General features: G+C 29.8%; 3 protein-coding genes across 5 annotated transcripts in view; 2 read left to right on the forward strand and 1 right to left on the reverse strand.

Moving 5' to 3' along the window:
- The first annotated feature begins 1,276 nt into the window (after positions 1 to 1,276).
- LOC117181973 (lipopolysaccharide-induced tumor necrosis factor-alpha factor homolog) lies at positions 1,277 to 4,783 on the forward strand. Its single transcript, XM_033374995.1, has 3 exons — positions 1,277 to 1,588; positions 1,739 to 1,883; positions 4,525 to 4,783. Coding segments are annotated over exons 1-3 (249 nt in total). The 5' UTR covers positions 1,277 to 1,587; the 3' UTR covers positions 4,628 to 4,783.
- A 1,047-nt stretch (positions 4,784 to 5,830) lies between these two features.
- The window catches only part of LOC117181417 (tctex1 domain-containing protein 2-like), a 12,925-nt gene continuing 3,031 nt past the window's right edge, over positions 5,831 to 15,724 (forward strand). Inside the window, exons 1-4 of one of the 3 annotated variants that reach the window (XM_033374043.1) lie at positions 5,831 to 6,416; positions 10,789 to 10,922; positions 11,004 to 11,137; positions 11,233 to 11,576. In XM_033374043.1, coding sequence (XP_033229934.1) covers positions 6,190 to 6,416; positions 10,789 to 10,922; positions 11,004 to 11,137; positions 11,233 to 11,280 — 543 coding nt within the window. In that variant the 5' untranslated portion in view covers positions 5,831 to 6,189 and the 3' untranslated portion in view covers positions 11,281 to 11,576. Of the gene's footprint in view, positions 6,417 to 10,788; positions 10,923 to 11,003; positions 11,138 to 11,232; positions 11,577 to 15,724 lie in introns of those variants that run through there. The other 2 variants (XM_033374045.1, XM_033374046.1) reach the window with 2 other exon arrangements.
- LOC117181414 (mucin-5AC) overlaps positions 10,979 to 15,724 on the reverse strand; it is a 48,316-nt gene continuing 43,570 nt past the window's right edge. Inside the window, exon 12 of the mRNA XM_033374040.1 lies at positions 10,979 to 12,402. Coding sequence (XP_033229931.1) covers positions 12,253 to 12,402 — 150 coding nt within the window. The 3' untranslated portion in view covers positions 10,979 to 12,252. The remainder of the gene's footprint in view (positions 12,403 to 15,724) is intronic.

Raw genomic sequence — 15,724 nt, forward strand, 5'->3', positions numbered from 1 at the left:
TTGTGCAGGATTTTAATTTAAAGTTATTATATAGTAAAATAGTAAAATTTGAAATATGTATCATTATATTAAATGGTTAATTTTTAATGTCTGATTCCAATATTTAAAATTTGCTATTGTGTCGAAAATTTAAAACGTAATTTCAGTTTTGTAGGTTTTAAATTGAAGTTTTTAATTTTGAAGATATCTAATTAAAAAATATACACCCTTAAACGTTCCTAATTTGTGTGTACAATTTATAACATGTTTCATTTTTAAATTACGAAATTTTCATTTCTTTAAAAATAAGACTCTCATTGTTGAAAAAAGAGACGAAAATTTACATTTTTAGGTTTTCGAAAACTGAATTAAAAATTTGAAAAGCAATAAATTTGATATTGCACGATTTTTCAGAACTTCAAATTCAATATATTTCAATTTTAAACGGTCTAAATTTGAAAATGGTTCGTTTTTTAGTTATAAATTTATTAATTTTAAGCTTAAAATGCTTAATAGTGAAAATATTTAAATTAGTAAGGCTAAGAATAAAAAATTCACCATATTTATAGCTTTTAAGTCTTTTATATTGTACAATATTAATTAATTTTCATTTAAAAAACACATTCTCAATTTTATATTCTTCAGTTTGGAACGATTTAAATTGGAAACTTATTTACCATGATTTTTGTCTCGCTATGGTTAGATTGACCCCCCAAATCGAAAGAGTATTTTTTTACCAATTTTAAATATAACAAATTTTTCAAGGGAATCTCAAATATAATCGATCGTAATACTTACTACAGTAGGGCGATCCAAAAAATTAACCAAGAACAAAACTTACGAGACGTGTAGTAAATAAAACCAGGTATTTAAAAAATAATAAAATTGTGAAATGATTTTTTAAATTAATTATAAGAGCAGCAATTCCTAGGTCGAACAAAAAAATAAAATTCGGCATACCAATACGCTCGTTCGAAAAATACTGCTTTTGAAAATAAAACGCCTATCAATTTTTGAGATTTCGCATGTAATATTTGAATTATTGTTACAAATAAAAAATTAATTAAACTGTGAAACGCGGTTTCCCTTATTTTGACCATAGAATGATATATCCAAAAACTGAAGCATCAAAGCATTCTTATTTCATGCCCTAGATTTTTCCTGAAATATCGCGTGAATTTAAATGGAATGGGTCACTTACGTGTTTCTAAATTTTAAGTATTAAAATAAACCAATTTAAAAAACATTAATAAAAATAAACAAAACCTTCCCTGTGAACCAACTTCATGCTATAAACGAAATATATTAGGTTATTATTAGTAATGATCATTAAAAAATTTAGGAATCAATCATTTTGCCCTGAAGAGGCACAAAAGTCGAAATTGACAAGTAACCAGTATATTTTGAAGATTTTTAGAAGGAAAGGATGGAAAAGTAGCGCAAATCGATTGATGAAAAATTCGAGCGTGGAATCTAGTTAAGAGGATACAAGAACTAGAATTGAAAATACGACAGCACATTTATTGAAATATATTTTTAGCTCAATCTCAACATCCTCAACAAAATTGATAAAGAATTTGAAGCAAATCAAGAAGACCATTTTACAAAAGTAAAGAGTGCTTGTAAATATTTCAGTGGGATTAAAAGAATTTAAGATATTGTAGAATTATTTATAATCATTAATATAGAACAAAATTTTGAGAAACAGTAATAAACTTTGTCATAACTCTTTAAAATAATAAAAAATATGGTCCTTCAGTGGAAACTACGGTAAATGCGATTCCTCTGGGCCCAGATTCAACATCCACGACATGCCCAAACTGTGGTGCCCAAATTATGACTGTTATCAAACGTAAACCATCAAAAGTGGCTTACATTATTTCTGCTCTCTTTTGCGTGGCCGGGTAAGCTATTTTATTATGAATTTTTAAATAAAATAGGTCCGAATACAGCAAAGTTTCAAGCCGAAATTTAACATAACAAGAAATATTTAGGAAAACGATATTTTGCGACTGCAAATCCTTAGTTCTATTTAAAATTGTGATTTTTAACCCTGGAAATCCTATTAGAATCATTTATATCTTAAGAAATTCGTTAATATCCCTTTAAATATGATAAAACTAGTTCAAATATTTACAATCTGTTATAATTTTATAAAATCTGTTGAAATCATTGACGTTATTGGAAATACTATAAAGTTCATTAAAATAAAATAAACACTGGAATCTTTTTAAATATCTTAGAACCTTATATGCAGGTCCTATACAAACCTTCTAAATTTTCTGCAGTTTTAGGAATTTCATTAAAACGATATGAAATTATTTTAAATCCCTTTAAAATCAATCAAGTCCTCTGGATATTATACTTAACAATTTTTTAATATCTTTAAAATTCTTTTTAATCTTTTAAAATAAATTGTACAACTTCACAACATTCGAAATCATTTCGAAATTCTTGGAATTTTGTAAAGTTCTTGAATATTTTTTGGTATCTCTTAAAGTATCACAACATCCTTAGAAGTCTTTAAAATCTTTGGAAATACTTTTAAATATTTGAAAAATTCTTAAAATTTTTGAAACCTTATGAAAAACCACAATCCTTGACGATGAATTCTTTGAAATCCATTCAAAAATTATAAAATCCCTTGAAATATTTTATTTCCTATGAAATCTTTTAAGATCCGGAGAATTTTATTTAAATCTCTTATTGTCGATAGCTTTTAAGAGCTCCTAATATTATTAAAAACCTCTGAAATCTGATCAACTCTCTTGAAATCCGTTAAAATGCCTGAAAATTCTTTTTAAATTTTTGAATATCCTCTGAAATCCCTTGCAATATTTTTAAATATCCTAAAATCTTTTAAATCTTGCAAAATATTTGAAAATGTTTTGAAACTCTTGTGAACCGCATGGAATAGTTTTAAACCCCTTTAGAAATAATTACAATCTTTGGACGATCTTGAACCATTTTTTTAATCTCTTGAAAATTCTTTGAAATCTTTTAAAATACTCTAAAATATTCGAAATCTTTTGAAATATCTTAAAATACTTGAAAGGCTCTTCAAATCCTTGAAATCCTTCAAACCTTGTAAATTAATTCTTTGAAACCCACTCAAATATTAGAAAATAGCTTTGAAATATTTAAAGTCTCATTAAATCCTTCTAAATTCTGAGAAATTTATTAAAATACCTTATTGAAAGCCTTTGAAAGCTCCTAGTATTATTGAAATCTGAAAAAATTCCTTAAAATCCGTTGTAATTCCTGAATAACTTTGAAATATTTGAAAATACTTACGAATCCTTTGCAATTTTTTAAAATATCCTAAAATCTTATAAATCCTATACAATATTTCCAAATCTTTTGAAATTTTTAACAACCACATGAAATCATTTAAACCCCTTAAAATCATTAAAATCCTTGGAAGATATTTAACAATTCTTAAATCTCTTGAAAATTCTTTGTAATCTTGTAAAATACCTTAAAATATTCCAAATCCTTTGACACCGTTTGGAATCCCTTGAAACTTTCTAAAGGCTTTGAACATTTCTTCGAATCTATTAACATATCCTAAAATCTTTAAAAATTCTAAAATTTTTAGAAATACCTTTAAATATTTGAAAAGCTATGCAAATCGTTGAAATCTTTTGAAAATCTTTAATCCTCGTGGATAAACTCTTTGAAATCTATTCAAATATTATAAAATCCCGTGAAATATTTGATGTCCTACGTAATTCTTTTCAATTAATTTGAATCATTTACCGTTGAGAGCCCTTAAAAGCCCTTATAATTATTGAAATCCTCTGAAATCTGACAAAATTTCTTGAAATCAGTTTAAATTCTGTAAAAATCCTTTGAAATATTTAAAAATTCATTGAAAGCCCTTATCTTTGAAAATATCCTAAAATCTTATAAATCATCTGAAAGCTGACGAATTTCTTTGAAATCAGTTGATATTCTTTAAACATCATTTGAAATATTTAAAAAAAAATTGAAACCCCTTTTAATCTTTGAAAATATCCTAAAGTCTTATGAATCCTATGAATTCCTTCGAAATCTTCCGAAATTCAAGGAAATTTTTTAAGACTGGAATTTTTTAAATCCTGTGAAATACCCTGAAATACTTAAAAATCTCTTCAAATTATTGAAATCCCTTCATTCTTGCTACAAATGTTCTATGTCTATTGAAATCCCTTCAAAACCTATTGAACTCCGATAAAAATCCATTGAAACGTTTGAAATTCTACGAAGTTCCTTGGAATCATTTAAAATACCCTAAAAATATTTTAAATTTCTTTAAATATTTGAAACCTCTGAACATTCTTTAAAATAAATAAAATTCTTGAAAATCCTATGAATTCCCTTGAAATCTGTGGAAATCCTTTTTAAATCCCCATTAGTATTTTTAATTTTTTCAAAATCTATTGAACGGTTAGTAAATCGCAGTCCGCTTCTGTTTTCATATCTATTAAAATGCCGATAAAATATTTATTCCTTATATTCATTTATGATTTATATATTTTATAATATTAGAAATTTTTAATTCAGATGCTGTATTTGTGCTTTTGTTCCGTGCTGTATGAAGAGTTGTAAGGATGTGCATCACACGTGTCCGAACTGTGAAACATTTCTCGGAAAGTATGAGCATTAAGAAAAAACCTGAGTAAGCTGAATTAAGAAGCCTAATGTTAATAATAAATGTGTGTCCCACTATTACATATTTATGATGAGAAAACTTTTTTTTATACACAAATTTGACCACACGAATTTTTTAAATCAACTTATTTAAAAAAATAAAAAAACTTTTTCTTGATAAATATAAGCAAGCATTAATTTATTTATTTAAAAATAAAATATTCGCAAACATTTGTAATCGAATTTCAATATTTTAAAACAAAGTTGATTTGCCAACAATAAATCACGAAGATCTCCCTTAACTGAAATACTAACATTCAAATTTCGCGCCATTGTGCCCTTTAAAAGTTAAAAGTACGATTTCGATATTTTTTAACCTCAAAATTAAAAAAAAAATGACAACGACGTCAAAGGTGACGTCAACTAACGACCTTGATGTAGAAGCTTGAAAAACTTAAAAAATCAGCTTATCAATTTCTGCAGGTAAACAATGTAATGTTTTCTTTTTGTATTTGAGAAAGTTAGTATGCTTAATTTAATTCGGTAACAAAGCAAAAACTATCTGTGACGGCTTGGGTATTGCCGTCGATTAAACTCGTTGATTTTATAATCTCAGTCGATAAAGAAGAAACTTTTTTTTTGTAGGATACGAGTTAATTTAAATTCGTATAAAAAATTAATAATTGTTTTATGAAATTGTTTATCAAAGTTATTTAGAATGTTAGTATAAAATCTTCAACATTCTCTCTCTCTCTCTTCTTCTTCTTTAACTTTAGGATAAGATAATTTGCCTAATATACCTAATAAGATAAAATACATACGCCGGGCTTACTTGATACGTTACGACATTCGTTAGCGGGCTCCTATTGGTCAGGCTCAACGTCAAGGGGTTGCACTTAACTCCCCTACTGTAATGCTACCCTTGCACGTAATCTAAAAATGCAAGGTTATAAATATATGTGACTCGGGGCAGAACGTCAGATATCTTTCAATCGTTGATATTCATTGAACCCGCGTCACTCGAGATCTTAAATATTAAATATTATAATTCAGAAAGTAGAATCTAAAATGTGTAAGTTCTGCGTAACTTAGTGTAGTCGTCGAATCTAGTTTATATCTAACGTTAAGTGAAGTTAAATATAGAATTTAGTTGTTAATAATAATAATAATAATTAAAAAGTTTATATTAACTGTTGTGTGTGTGTCCCATGGATTAATGTGTAAAGTTTAGTGAATAAAGTTATTCATTTAAAATGACCTATTTAACTTGTGAGATTCTTCATTTCATAGCCTGTGATTAATATAAAGATTCAAATAATCGCGGTAGTTGATTTTCAAATGAACGCCAGTCAGCAGAGAACCTTAAGACTAGAAAGGGAATCCACCAATCAAAGAATAATTCTTTATATTATTCGGTGGATCCGAAAGGTAGGACGTAACACTATCCATACTTTTACTGTTCGATAAAATACCGTTGCCACAGAAACAGGATCAAAACAGTGCAGACAGTGCGTGTTTGCTGTCGTTCATCAACTATTATTTGTTTTTGAAGTTTGTGAACAAAACGCATAAAATTTTATGAAAAAGGAATATAAGTACTGGATAATTGACAGCGAAATGGAAGATTCTGACGATATCAGTCCACTCCAGTCAGAAATTAAGAGCCAAGCGTGGCAAAAATTATCGAAGCAAGTTCCAATAGAAGAACAAAAATCAGATGTGAATTTCGAAATTCTTGAGGATGAGGATGGTGATGCCGAATCTCAACAGCCCACCTATCAAATTCGTCCAAAACTTTCTGAAAAGTAAGTAAATTAATTTCTTCCTTTTGCAAAAAATAAAAAATCCGATTTATTGTTTGATACAAATAATGTGACTGAAGTTTGCAACGTTTATAAACGAAGTCATAACATTTCCGTTTCTTTTATTAATTATTTCCAACTGGTGCGAGGCAAAATAAAAATTAATTTTATTCCAATAATCCCAAACATCCGAGTAAGTATTACCATCCCACGTCATTTTTTTGGCCCCAGCGAAATGAGTTCTCGTAGTTTTAGCAATTTTTTTTAGAACATTAATTTTTGGAAATTCAATTATTGCAAGAAATTTGCTCAAATTTAGTAAAAAAGTATTTTCGAATTTCTTCTTTTTGACTTGTCAGAATTCATTTGCGCTCGCGCCAAAAAAATGTATGTGCCCTTATTCGATCCGGTAGCTCAATTATACGGGAAATTAAAAAAAAAACAAATTTATTTTCGTTCATAAATGTTACAAACTTCAGTTACAAAGAAATGATATCTAAAATCCATATATTTAACCCGTAACCGGCCCCACGGGTCTTGATGTTCCAGCATTAATTTTTCTGCGAAAGTGCATCATTTCGAGAAAATGCAGATTAATTTTGGTGCACAAATAATAAAAATTGAACAAGTTATTTAATCTTGTGTAAAAAACGGCATTTCTTAACTTGCTATACCGATTTTAATTATATAAAATATTTTCATTTATTTACATCTATTCCAAAACTATCCGCTCTTAATTTTAAAGAGTTAAAAAAAGGCGCATGAATTTTTACAGCCCGAAAAAATTTTACAGATCTTTACTTTCTGTACAGTAAGTGTGCCGGTTACGGGTTAAATTCAGAACATTTCAATACTGTATGCATTATTGTTTAATGCGACTAGACGCAGCCTTAATATATTTATAGTAACATAATTTTTAAATAAATAAGTACTGAATGAAAATTAAAACTATACTAGAAGAATCAATAGCATTGTGAAACTGCAGTTTTTAATGTTCATTTAAAACGAAAAATAAAGAATGTTCTTCCGTAAAATCTAAAAGATAAATTTTTAAGGATTGAAAGCCAAATAATGAAAAAAAGTTCCATCCCCCTAACTGCCAAAGAAAGTAGTTTCTTATCTAAAATCATTTGCATTTATTTGTCATCAATGTGTACTAAGCTCAAGTTTCAGATTTTAGGTAAAAAAAACTTCGAAAAGATTAAAAAAATGTTTTCCGGTTTTTTAGAGTTAGGAGTCGAAAGCGACTGCTTCCCCGTGCAGCTAAAGGATAATTCATAAAATACTCTTTATGTGAGGCATGCATTTTCTAGATTTTAATAGTCTCAAATTGTAAAAAAAAGAGTAAAAAGTATGATTCTCCATGTTAAGAACAATGGAAAACATATAACCGAGGGGGGAGGGGGCGGAATTACTATTATTGCAAAAAGCCTGATTTTCCCAGGTACTAGGCAAAAAAGTTGTTTTCATTTTCTGAGTTTTAAAAATCGAAAAAAATCGAAAATGTCTTTCAAAAACTACAATAAAAGGCATGCATTTTTTATATTTTGCTGACAAATAAATGCGATAAAAATTTCATCGCCCTATCTGCCGGGAAACTTTTTTTTGTATTTATTCGTGATTAAATTATACAAAATTCATGCCTGAATTAAGGTTAGAATCCATTTTTATCATTCTTTTTTTTTTTTACTTTTTTTCAATTTTTTACTTTTAAAATCTAGAAATTCATGCCTCATATTTTAGTTAAGAAACTTGGAATACATTTTAGAATTTTTTCTTGACTTTTGAGGTTCAGGGGTTGAAAACAGCTGCTTTTCTCAACAGTTAGGAGAATGAAACATTTTATAAAGCAGGGACATTATTTATTTCTCGCTACACATAAACATTGCAAACTTCAGTTTCATCATCATATTACAGAATACCTACTTATTTTATATTTTATTACTAACAAAATTATTGAATTAAGGGTGCGGAACTAATAATTGGATTCTTTAGTTCTTTTATCTATTTTTTGATCACTTTTTAATACTCTGTACAACTTTTTAATTTAAACAAATTATTCTTATTTGTATGGTGGCGTGGATTCAGTATAAATATGTGAATAATTTCTTTTTGATATTTCTGTAGTTTTTTCTTTTTTTCCACATAAAGCATAATACTAGACGTATTTTTCGAAAATTAATGTCATGTAGATCAATTCATTTAAACAGTATAAACAAGCAATAGGAATTCAATAGTCAAAATATAAATACATAATTTTACTTGTGAAATTTATATAAACCGTAACGAATTCTTAAAAGTTGTATGTACCGGTTATTAGAAAATTAAACAAAAATCAATATATTCACTACCAGGGTGGTCACCACCCGGGAGAAAGCCTGGAGAAACTTGCACCGGGATGAAGTCGGGAGAGAAATACCACTCCTGGAGATTTCCCGTATTTCATAATTTGCGCATTTTGTAATTCTTGAAAGTTCCTAACTAAGAATTATATAATTTGTAAAGTGTTTAGAATAATTAAACTTTAAAAGTTTGCAATATTTCTTGCATTATTTAAAATTCTGCAATGTAATGGGGAAAATAGCAATGACCTTTGATTTGACAAAATTAAATCTTTTAGTAAAAAAACCCTATCCAGTCCTTTTAAATCTCACTTGATACTACATATGATACTTTTTAATAATATATTTGTAGATTGATGTTTGGAGGTTTGTAATTTTAAATTTCGATGTATTGTTCTTTCAAATTCAAATATGCAAAATTTTAGGACCATTTCGCTATTAAATATTTCGAAATTTTATAGTAATGGTATTGATAGTCAGTTTTGAATTTAATAATTTTGGATTTAAATATAAAGCAATTTTTGACTGAACAGCATGAATCTGTACATTTTCAAAAAATGAAATCATAAGAATATTGTTTTGTATTCTTTATCTGAATTTTAAATTTGATATTTAAGATCTTAAAATTCTCCGATTCTTAACTGAAAATTTTAAGAAATAAGTCATTTCAAATTGAGAAATATTTTATATTCGAAAATTTCTAGAAAGAATGATAATTCTAAAGGAAGATTTTTAATAAAAAAATTAAAATTTAGTTTAAAATAAAAAACGATGAAAATTAATTTATCTGAAATTGATGCATCAGTAAAAGGACACTTTCGGTAATTCTAAGTGGTTACAATTTTAGATGTCTGCATTTTTATTAAAAATTGGTTAAATTTTGGAAAGTATTTTTAGCAATTTGAAAACTATTAATGTGTAAGTGATTGTAATTTACTTCCAATGATTGAAATTTTAAAGTGTTTGAGTATAAAAAAGTGTTAATAACACAATTTTTGATGACTACATTTTTTTAGTTTTAAATGAAGGTCTCATTCGTTTCAGTTTCAACGTTTGGGAGTATACATTTTTTATTTTTAATAGTTTAATCATTTTTCATTTTAGAAAACTTCTTCTTTTGATGTTAACTTGTAATTTTATTATCTCATGACAATTTAAAATTCTAGAATATCAGAAGCTTGGCATTTGAAAGATTTAATTTAGTTTTTAATATTAAATTCTCGAATTTTGATCGCTTTGAATTCAAATTATTCAAATTTAAAAGTCTTCAATCTCTAATTATTTATTTTGAACGCTTTGAATTATAAAGAATACAATTTCAATTACTCTTAATTTTAAACTATCCAGTTCTCAAAATTTGTATCTTAAATATACCATTTTGAACGTTTTGATATTGTCATATTTTTAAGTTTGTAATCTAAGATTCGACTTAGAAATTATACAATTCAACTCCTTTTTCTAATTAAATTGTCCAAAATCGTTGATATATTTTTTTAAATTTCAAGAGCTGGCAATTCGAAATTATTCATTATTAAGTATTAATTCAAAAATATTTAAAACTTTTTATTAAAAAATTGGTTTAATATTGGATTTTTAAATTTGCATATTTACATGTTAGTAAGTAGAAATTCAGAGACAGGAACGCACGATTTGCGCGTGTGCATTTGCTGCTAGTGTACAATAAAACGCTTATCTGTACTTTCCTCTATTAGACACAACAATTTCATTATCCTTCTTATTATATGATTTAACAATCAATTCATTTCTTGCAAAAAGGTTTGCTGACCTTTATCGACTTCCGCAATTTATAATTTACGTGAAAAAGGCGTGGCTTTTACAAAGAATGTCAATTTTTTGATAAACCGGGAGAAATCACGAATATTCACCAGGAGAACTGGAAGAAAGTCGGGAGACGAAAATTTAAACAAATGTGGCCACCCTGACTATAGAATCTTCAATAAAATCTAATATTTCTATTAATAAAAAGTAAAAGTTTAAAGATCACAAAAAATGAATAAACTGTTCAAGCATAGGTTTAAACCCATGAATGCAAAAGAAATAATACACAGCGTACTATACGACCAACTCTCGACAAGAACTTTCAACGAGGATGATGCGTATCAGTGGAGCAAAGAAATAGCGGACATAATCAAATTGAAAATGAAGGGTAAAATAAATTTTTCAAATTCCACTCAAGAAAAATGAAAATTCCAAATGCCGCCCTTATTGCTCAAAAATATATTTTCAGAATTGAAGTGCAAAGAGTACAAATTCATTGTAAACGTTGTTATGGGCGAACAGCGTGGCGCTGGTGTAAAAATGGGAACGAGGTGTATTTGGGACGCTGAAGCCGATAGTTACGCCTATGACAACTTTGTGAACGTAAGAATGAATCAAATTTTCACTTCATAGGAAGTTGCTTTCTAAAAGAGTCTTCCTAAACAAAATTTCAGGCATAATATTTCACTTTTTTTTAGGATTCGTTATTTTGCGTGGCCACGGTGTACGCCATTCACTATTATTGAGAAGCAATCAGGATGTTTTTCTTTAGAAGACAATATCATTCGATTTTTTGAAAAGCTGTATCTATGTAAGATTTACATTTTGTAATAATGTCGGGTATATTTATTTTATTAAGAGTATATTTTAAAGTCTTTTCAAGTTTAATTCCTGTTATAATTGTGTCTATTTTGTGAAACGCAGTCGACAATTATCGCTTTTACGCTCGCTAAGTTCTATAATTATTATAGCACCATAATTCACGGATGAGGTCTACAAAGCTATGATTAAAGAGTACAAAATTAGTCGCATCAGAGTTACTAGCGTGCTTTTAAATTTACTAAATTATCAGTAATTATTCGACAGATACAAATTTCTATAATAGTTTATATAAGTTTAAGAAATTATCGAAGCTTAAGGGATATTTTATAAGCCATATACACTTAGATTATACTAAATTCAATAAATTACTAAATTAGACATTTCACCTTAGTTATTTTAGATTTAGAAGATAGTATTTTCACCATTAAAACTTAAGAATACAGAAATATTAGGGATTACTATAAATTAATTTCGAATTTTTCTAAATGTTGAGAAAGTAAATATAAATTTAGCTTTCTCTCTCAATTAAAACGTCTTATATTGACAATAAGTATAATATTAACAATTAATAATTTTATTATGTCGATATAAATTATAAATACGCTCATTCGTACATTAATAATGCGAATTCAGGTATAATTGAATTCACTTTTAGAATAGAAAATTATAGGAGAAAAATTAAAACAATATTTTTGATTCAATTATTACGTCTAGGTAAATAAATTATTTCTAAAAGGTAGATAAACCAATAGACGAAAAAGTCTGCTAAAAAAGGGGCCTTACAGAAAATTTTGTAACGGTAGACAGTTCGTTTTGAATTGTATAAATATTATGATTATTTTTGATTTACTTTGCCTAATAGCGGCTCAGCCTGTCTTTTTTCTGTGGTTGATGTTTTACATTATGACACAGGGTGCGGCACAACAGAGTGGTAAACAGAGAGGTATTGCTACTTTTCCTTTCTTGGCTTTCCACTTCGCTTCGGATTTTGATTCTCTGTCGTACATCGCTCGTTTCCATTCACCCTTGTCTGACATGTAGGCGCTCTGAAAGTCAACAAAAATGCTTAAATGAAATAGAACATTACGGAAATTAAATTAAGGTCTGAGAAGACGGCCGGATACTAACTTCCATATATCACAACGCTGCTGAAGGCTGGTGACCTTCTCAGCATGAAAACAAAAACACAAACCCAAGACGACTCTCTCGGTTCCAATTCTACCTCCCCTCTCTCCCAACCCTCCCTTATTAACTGAAGTTTTTGGTGGGACTGAAGTTAAAACTACAATCTCCACCATATGACGATTTGAATCTTAACTTTGAAATGATTTCGACTCAGAAAATAAACTTATTGCATAAAGGTGTTAGTTGGATGTATAATCTAAACAATGAATAATACAAACTACAAAATAGCCTCGGAAAGGACTGGTGGAACTGTTAATGACAAAAGGCATGTACCCGGAAAATCTAAAGGTCATGTTTCAGGCAACGAATGGAGACTGGGTGTTTGGAATGCTAGGGGAGTAAATGATCTCATGGTAAAATAATTGCGTGAAACTATGGACGTGAAGAAACTAGACATTTTATGTGTATCTGAAACAAAGAAAAAGGGACGCGAAACCAAAGACATAAAAAACGGCGTGTTGAAAGGCGGATTTGAAACATGGTCAGGAGTAGACTGTGAATCACATGGTAAACAAGGAGTAGGTCTGATTTTGAATGAAAGAGCAAAGCAGCATCTCGGAGACCATGGTTTCGTGTCTCCCAGACTGCTGTAGGCTAGAATGAAAGTAAGAATCAGAAGACTATTTATCATAGCATGCTACGCGCCGGTTGATAGTGATCCTAGAGAAGTAAAAGACGCCTCCTGGGACACTTTAAATGACACAATAAACATTTGCAAACATGGGGAAAGAATAATTCTACTAGGAGACATGAACGGTTGGGTGGGCATCCGAAATCAGGATACAGAAAGAGTATTAGGTAATTTTGGGGATCCAAGAACAAACTATAACGGAGATAAATTAGTTGGTCTCTGCTTAGAAAGGGGTCTGTTTATTACAAATACTTGGCTTAGGCATAAAATGATCCACATGTACACCTGGTCTAAAGGAAATAGCCGCTGTATAATTGACTTTGTTGTTGCGGATGAAAGACTAAGAGAGTTAATCAAAGATACAAGAGTCATGAGGGCCCTGAATACAATACTAATCATTACCTTCTGATCTCAAAAATTAACTTAGGTTGGGGATGGAGAAAAAATAGAACCAAGAAAGTAAAACAAACGCGAATCAAAATGGAGAACCTACAGAAAACGGATGTGCGAATAGATTTCCAAAATAAGATAATCAACAGCATAGATAGGGCAACATGGGAGGACCGTGTAAAAAACAAAGATATAGAGTGCGCCTGGACAATGTTACGGGATATCCTTGTTAGATGTACGATCGAAATGTGTGGTACCGCAGTTGTAGGAAGAATGTCTGGTGATGCGTGGTGGAATGATGAAATTCAGGCTGCCCAAAAAGCAAAAAGAGAAGAGTACAAAAGAACTTTGAACATCGCAGGTCTTAGCAACGAGGAAAGAAAAGGATGTAGAAATGAGTATAGACGCGAAAACAGTACTTAAACGATTAGTTAAAGAAAGTAAAGATACAATTAGAGCAGAAGAAGGGATAAAAATACAAAACGACTTTGAAGGAAGCAGTAAACTACTTCATAAAAAATGAAAGGAAACAAAAGTACAGAAATTGTCAACATGAGAAATAGTAGGGGGGAAATGGTTTATAATGCAGGCGGAATACTAGAGTCTTTCAGAGACTATTTGAGGAGACAATTCGGAGATGAAGCTATAGGACACCACAACTGCGATTTTGAACACGATGCGATGGAAAACTCAATTGAGAAAGTCTGTGTCACTGAGGTTAGGGGTATAATTAAGAACTTGAAAAATGGTAAGGCTGCCGGGGTAGACGGTATTAATGCTGAAATGCTTAAAACGAGGGCGCGTGCATACCACATAGACTGTACGAATTGATAAATTTATGCTTCGAGATGGGAGACGTCCCAGACGATTGGAAAAAAGCGATTATCGCACCAATATACAAGAGAAAGGGAGATAAAAGCGAATGCAATAATTACAGAGAGATTAGCTTATTAAGCACCGTAAGTAAAATATATTCAAAAATACTTATTCGTAGGATAATGAAAATAACAGAAGCAAAGATTTGGGAAGTCTAAAGTGGGTTTATGCCAGGAAAGTCATGTACGGATCAAATATTTAGCTTAAGGCAAATAACAGAAAAAAGTTTGAGAGTAGGAAAAAAAGTTTTCTGTGCATTTATTGACCTAGAAAAAGCTTTTGACAAGGTAGATAGAAGTAAACTTTGGGAAGTCCTGCAAGAGTATGGAGTCAATGGATGGATCCTACAAGCTATAAAAACAATATATACAGGTAGCAAAGCGAGAGTAAGAGTGGATGGGAAACTAAGTGACTGTTTCGATATTATTCAAGGAGTTAGACAAGGATGCGTTATGTCTTCATGGTTATCTATATTATTTATGGACAAGTGTTTAAGAATGGCTCTCTTCTATCTCTTCTATCGAAGACTTCAAAGAATGTTGAATAAACTAGATGCAAGCATGAAGAGCATGGGCCTCAAAATTAACGCAAATAAAACAAAAACTATGGTGTTCGAAGGAAAGAGTGAGAAAACACTATGCAATATATTATTAAATGATGAGAGAATTGAACAAGTTGATAAGTTCGTATACCTTGGTAGCTTATTTACTAGGGACTGGAAGATAGATGAGGAATTAGATAGACGAATAAATGAAGGTAAGAAGGTTATTGGTAGAGCAGGTCCCCTTATCAGAAGTAAAAATATATCAAATAAAGCTAAAATGGCAACACATAATTCCATATATGTACCGACAGTACTATACGGTAGCAAGACGTGGACTTACCAAGAAAAAGATAAGAGTAAAATTAACGCAATTGACATGAGATTCATGCGCATGATATGCGGGATAACCCTGATGAACAAAGTAAGTAACGAGATAATTCTAAAAGAATGTGGTGCAGAAGAGACGCTAGTAGACACATGGGAAAGAAATCGGTTAAGATGGTTCGAACATGTTGAGAGAATGCCAAATGAATGACTAATGAAAGCCGTGTATCAAGGTAAAGTAAATGGGAGCGTGCCCAGAGGTAGACCGCGGAAAGAATGGTTAGAATGTGTGAATGAGACCCTAGTTAGAAGAGATATAAGAAGTCACAGAAACACGACAGCCTGCATGAAAAAATGCATGGACATAAAAGAAGCTAGAGAAGTATGCCAGGACAGGAAAGTATGGCGGCAAATAGTT

The sequence above is a fragment of the Belonocnema kinseyi genome, chromosome 10, assembly GCF_010883055.1.
Source record: "Belonocnema kinseyi isolate 2016_QV_RU_SX_M_011 chromosome 10, B_treatae_v1, whole genome shotgun sequence".
Lineage (NCBI taxonomy): Eukaryota > Metazoa > Arthropoda > Insecta > Hymenoptera > Cynipidae > Belonocnema > Belonocnema kinseyi.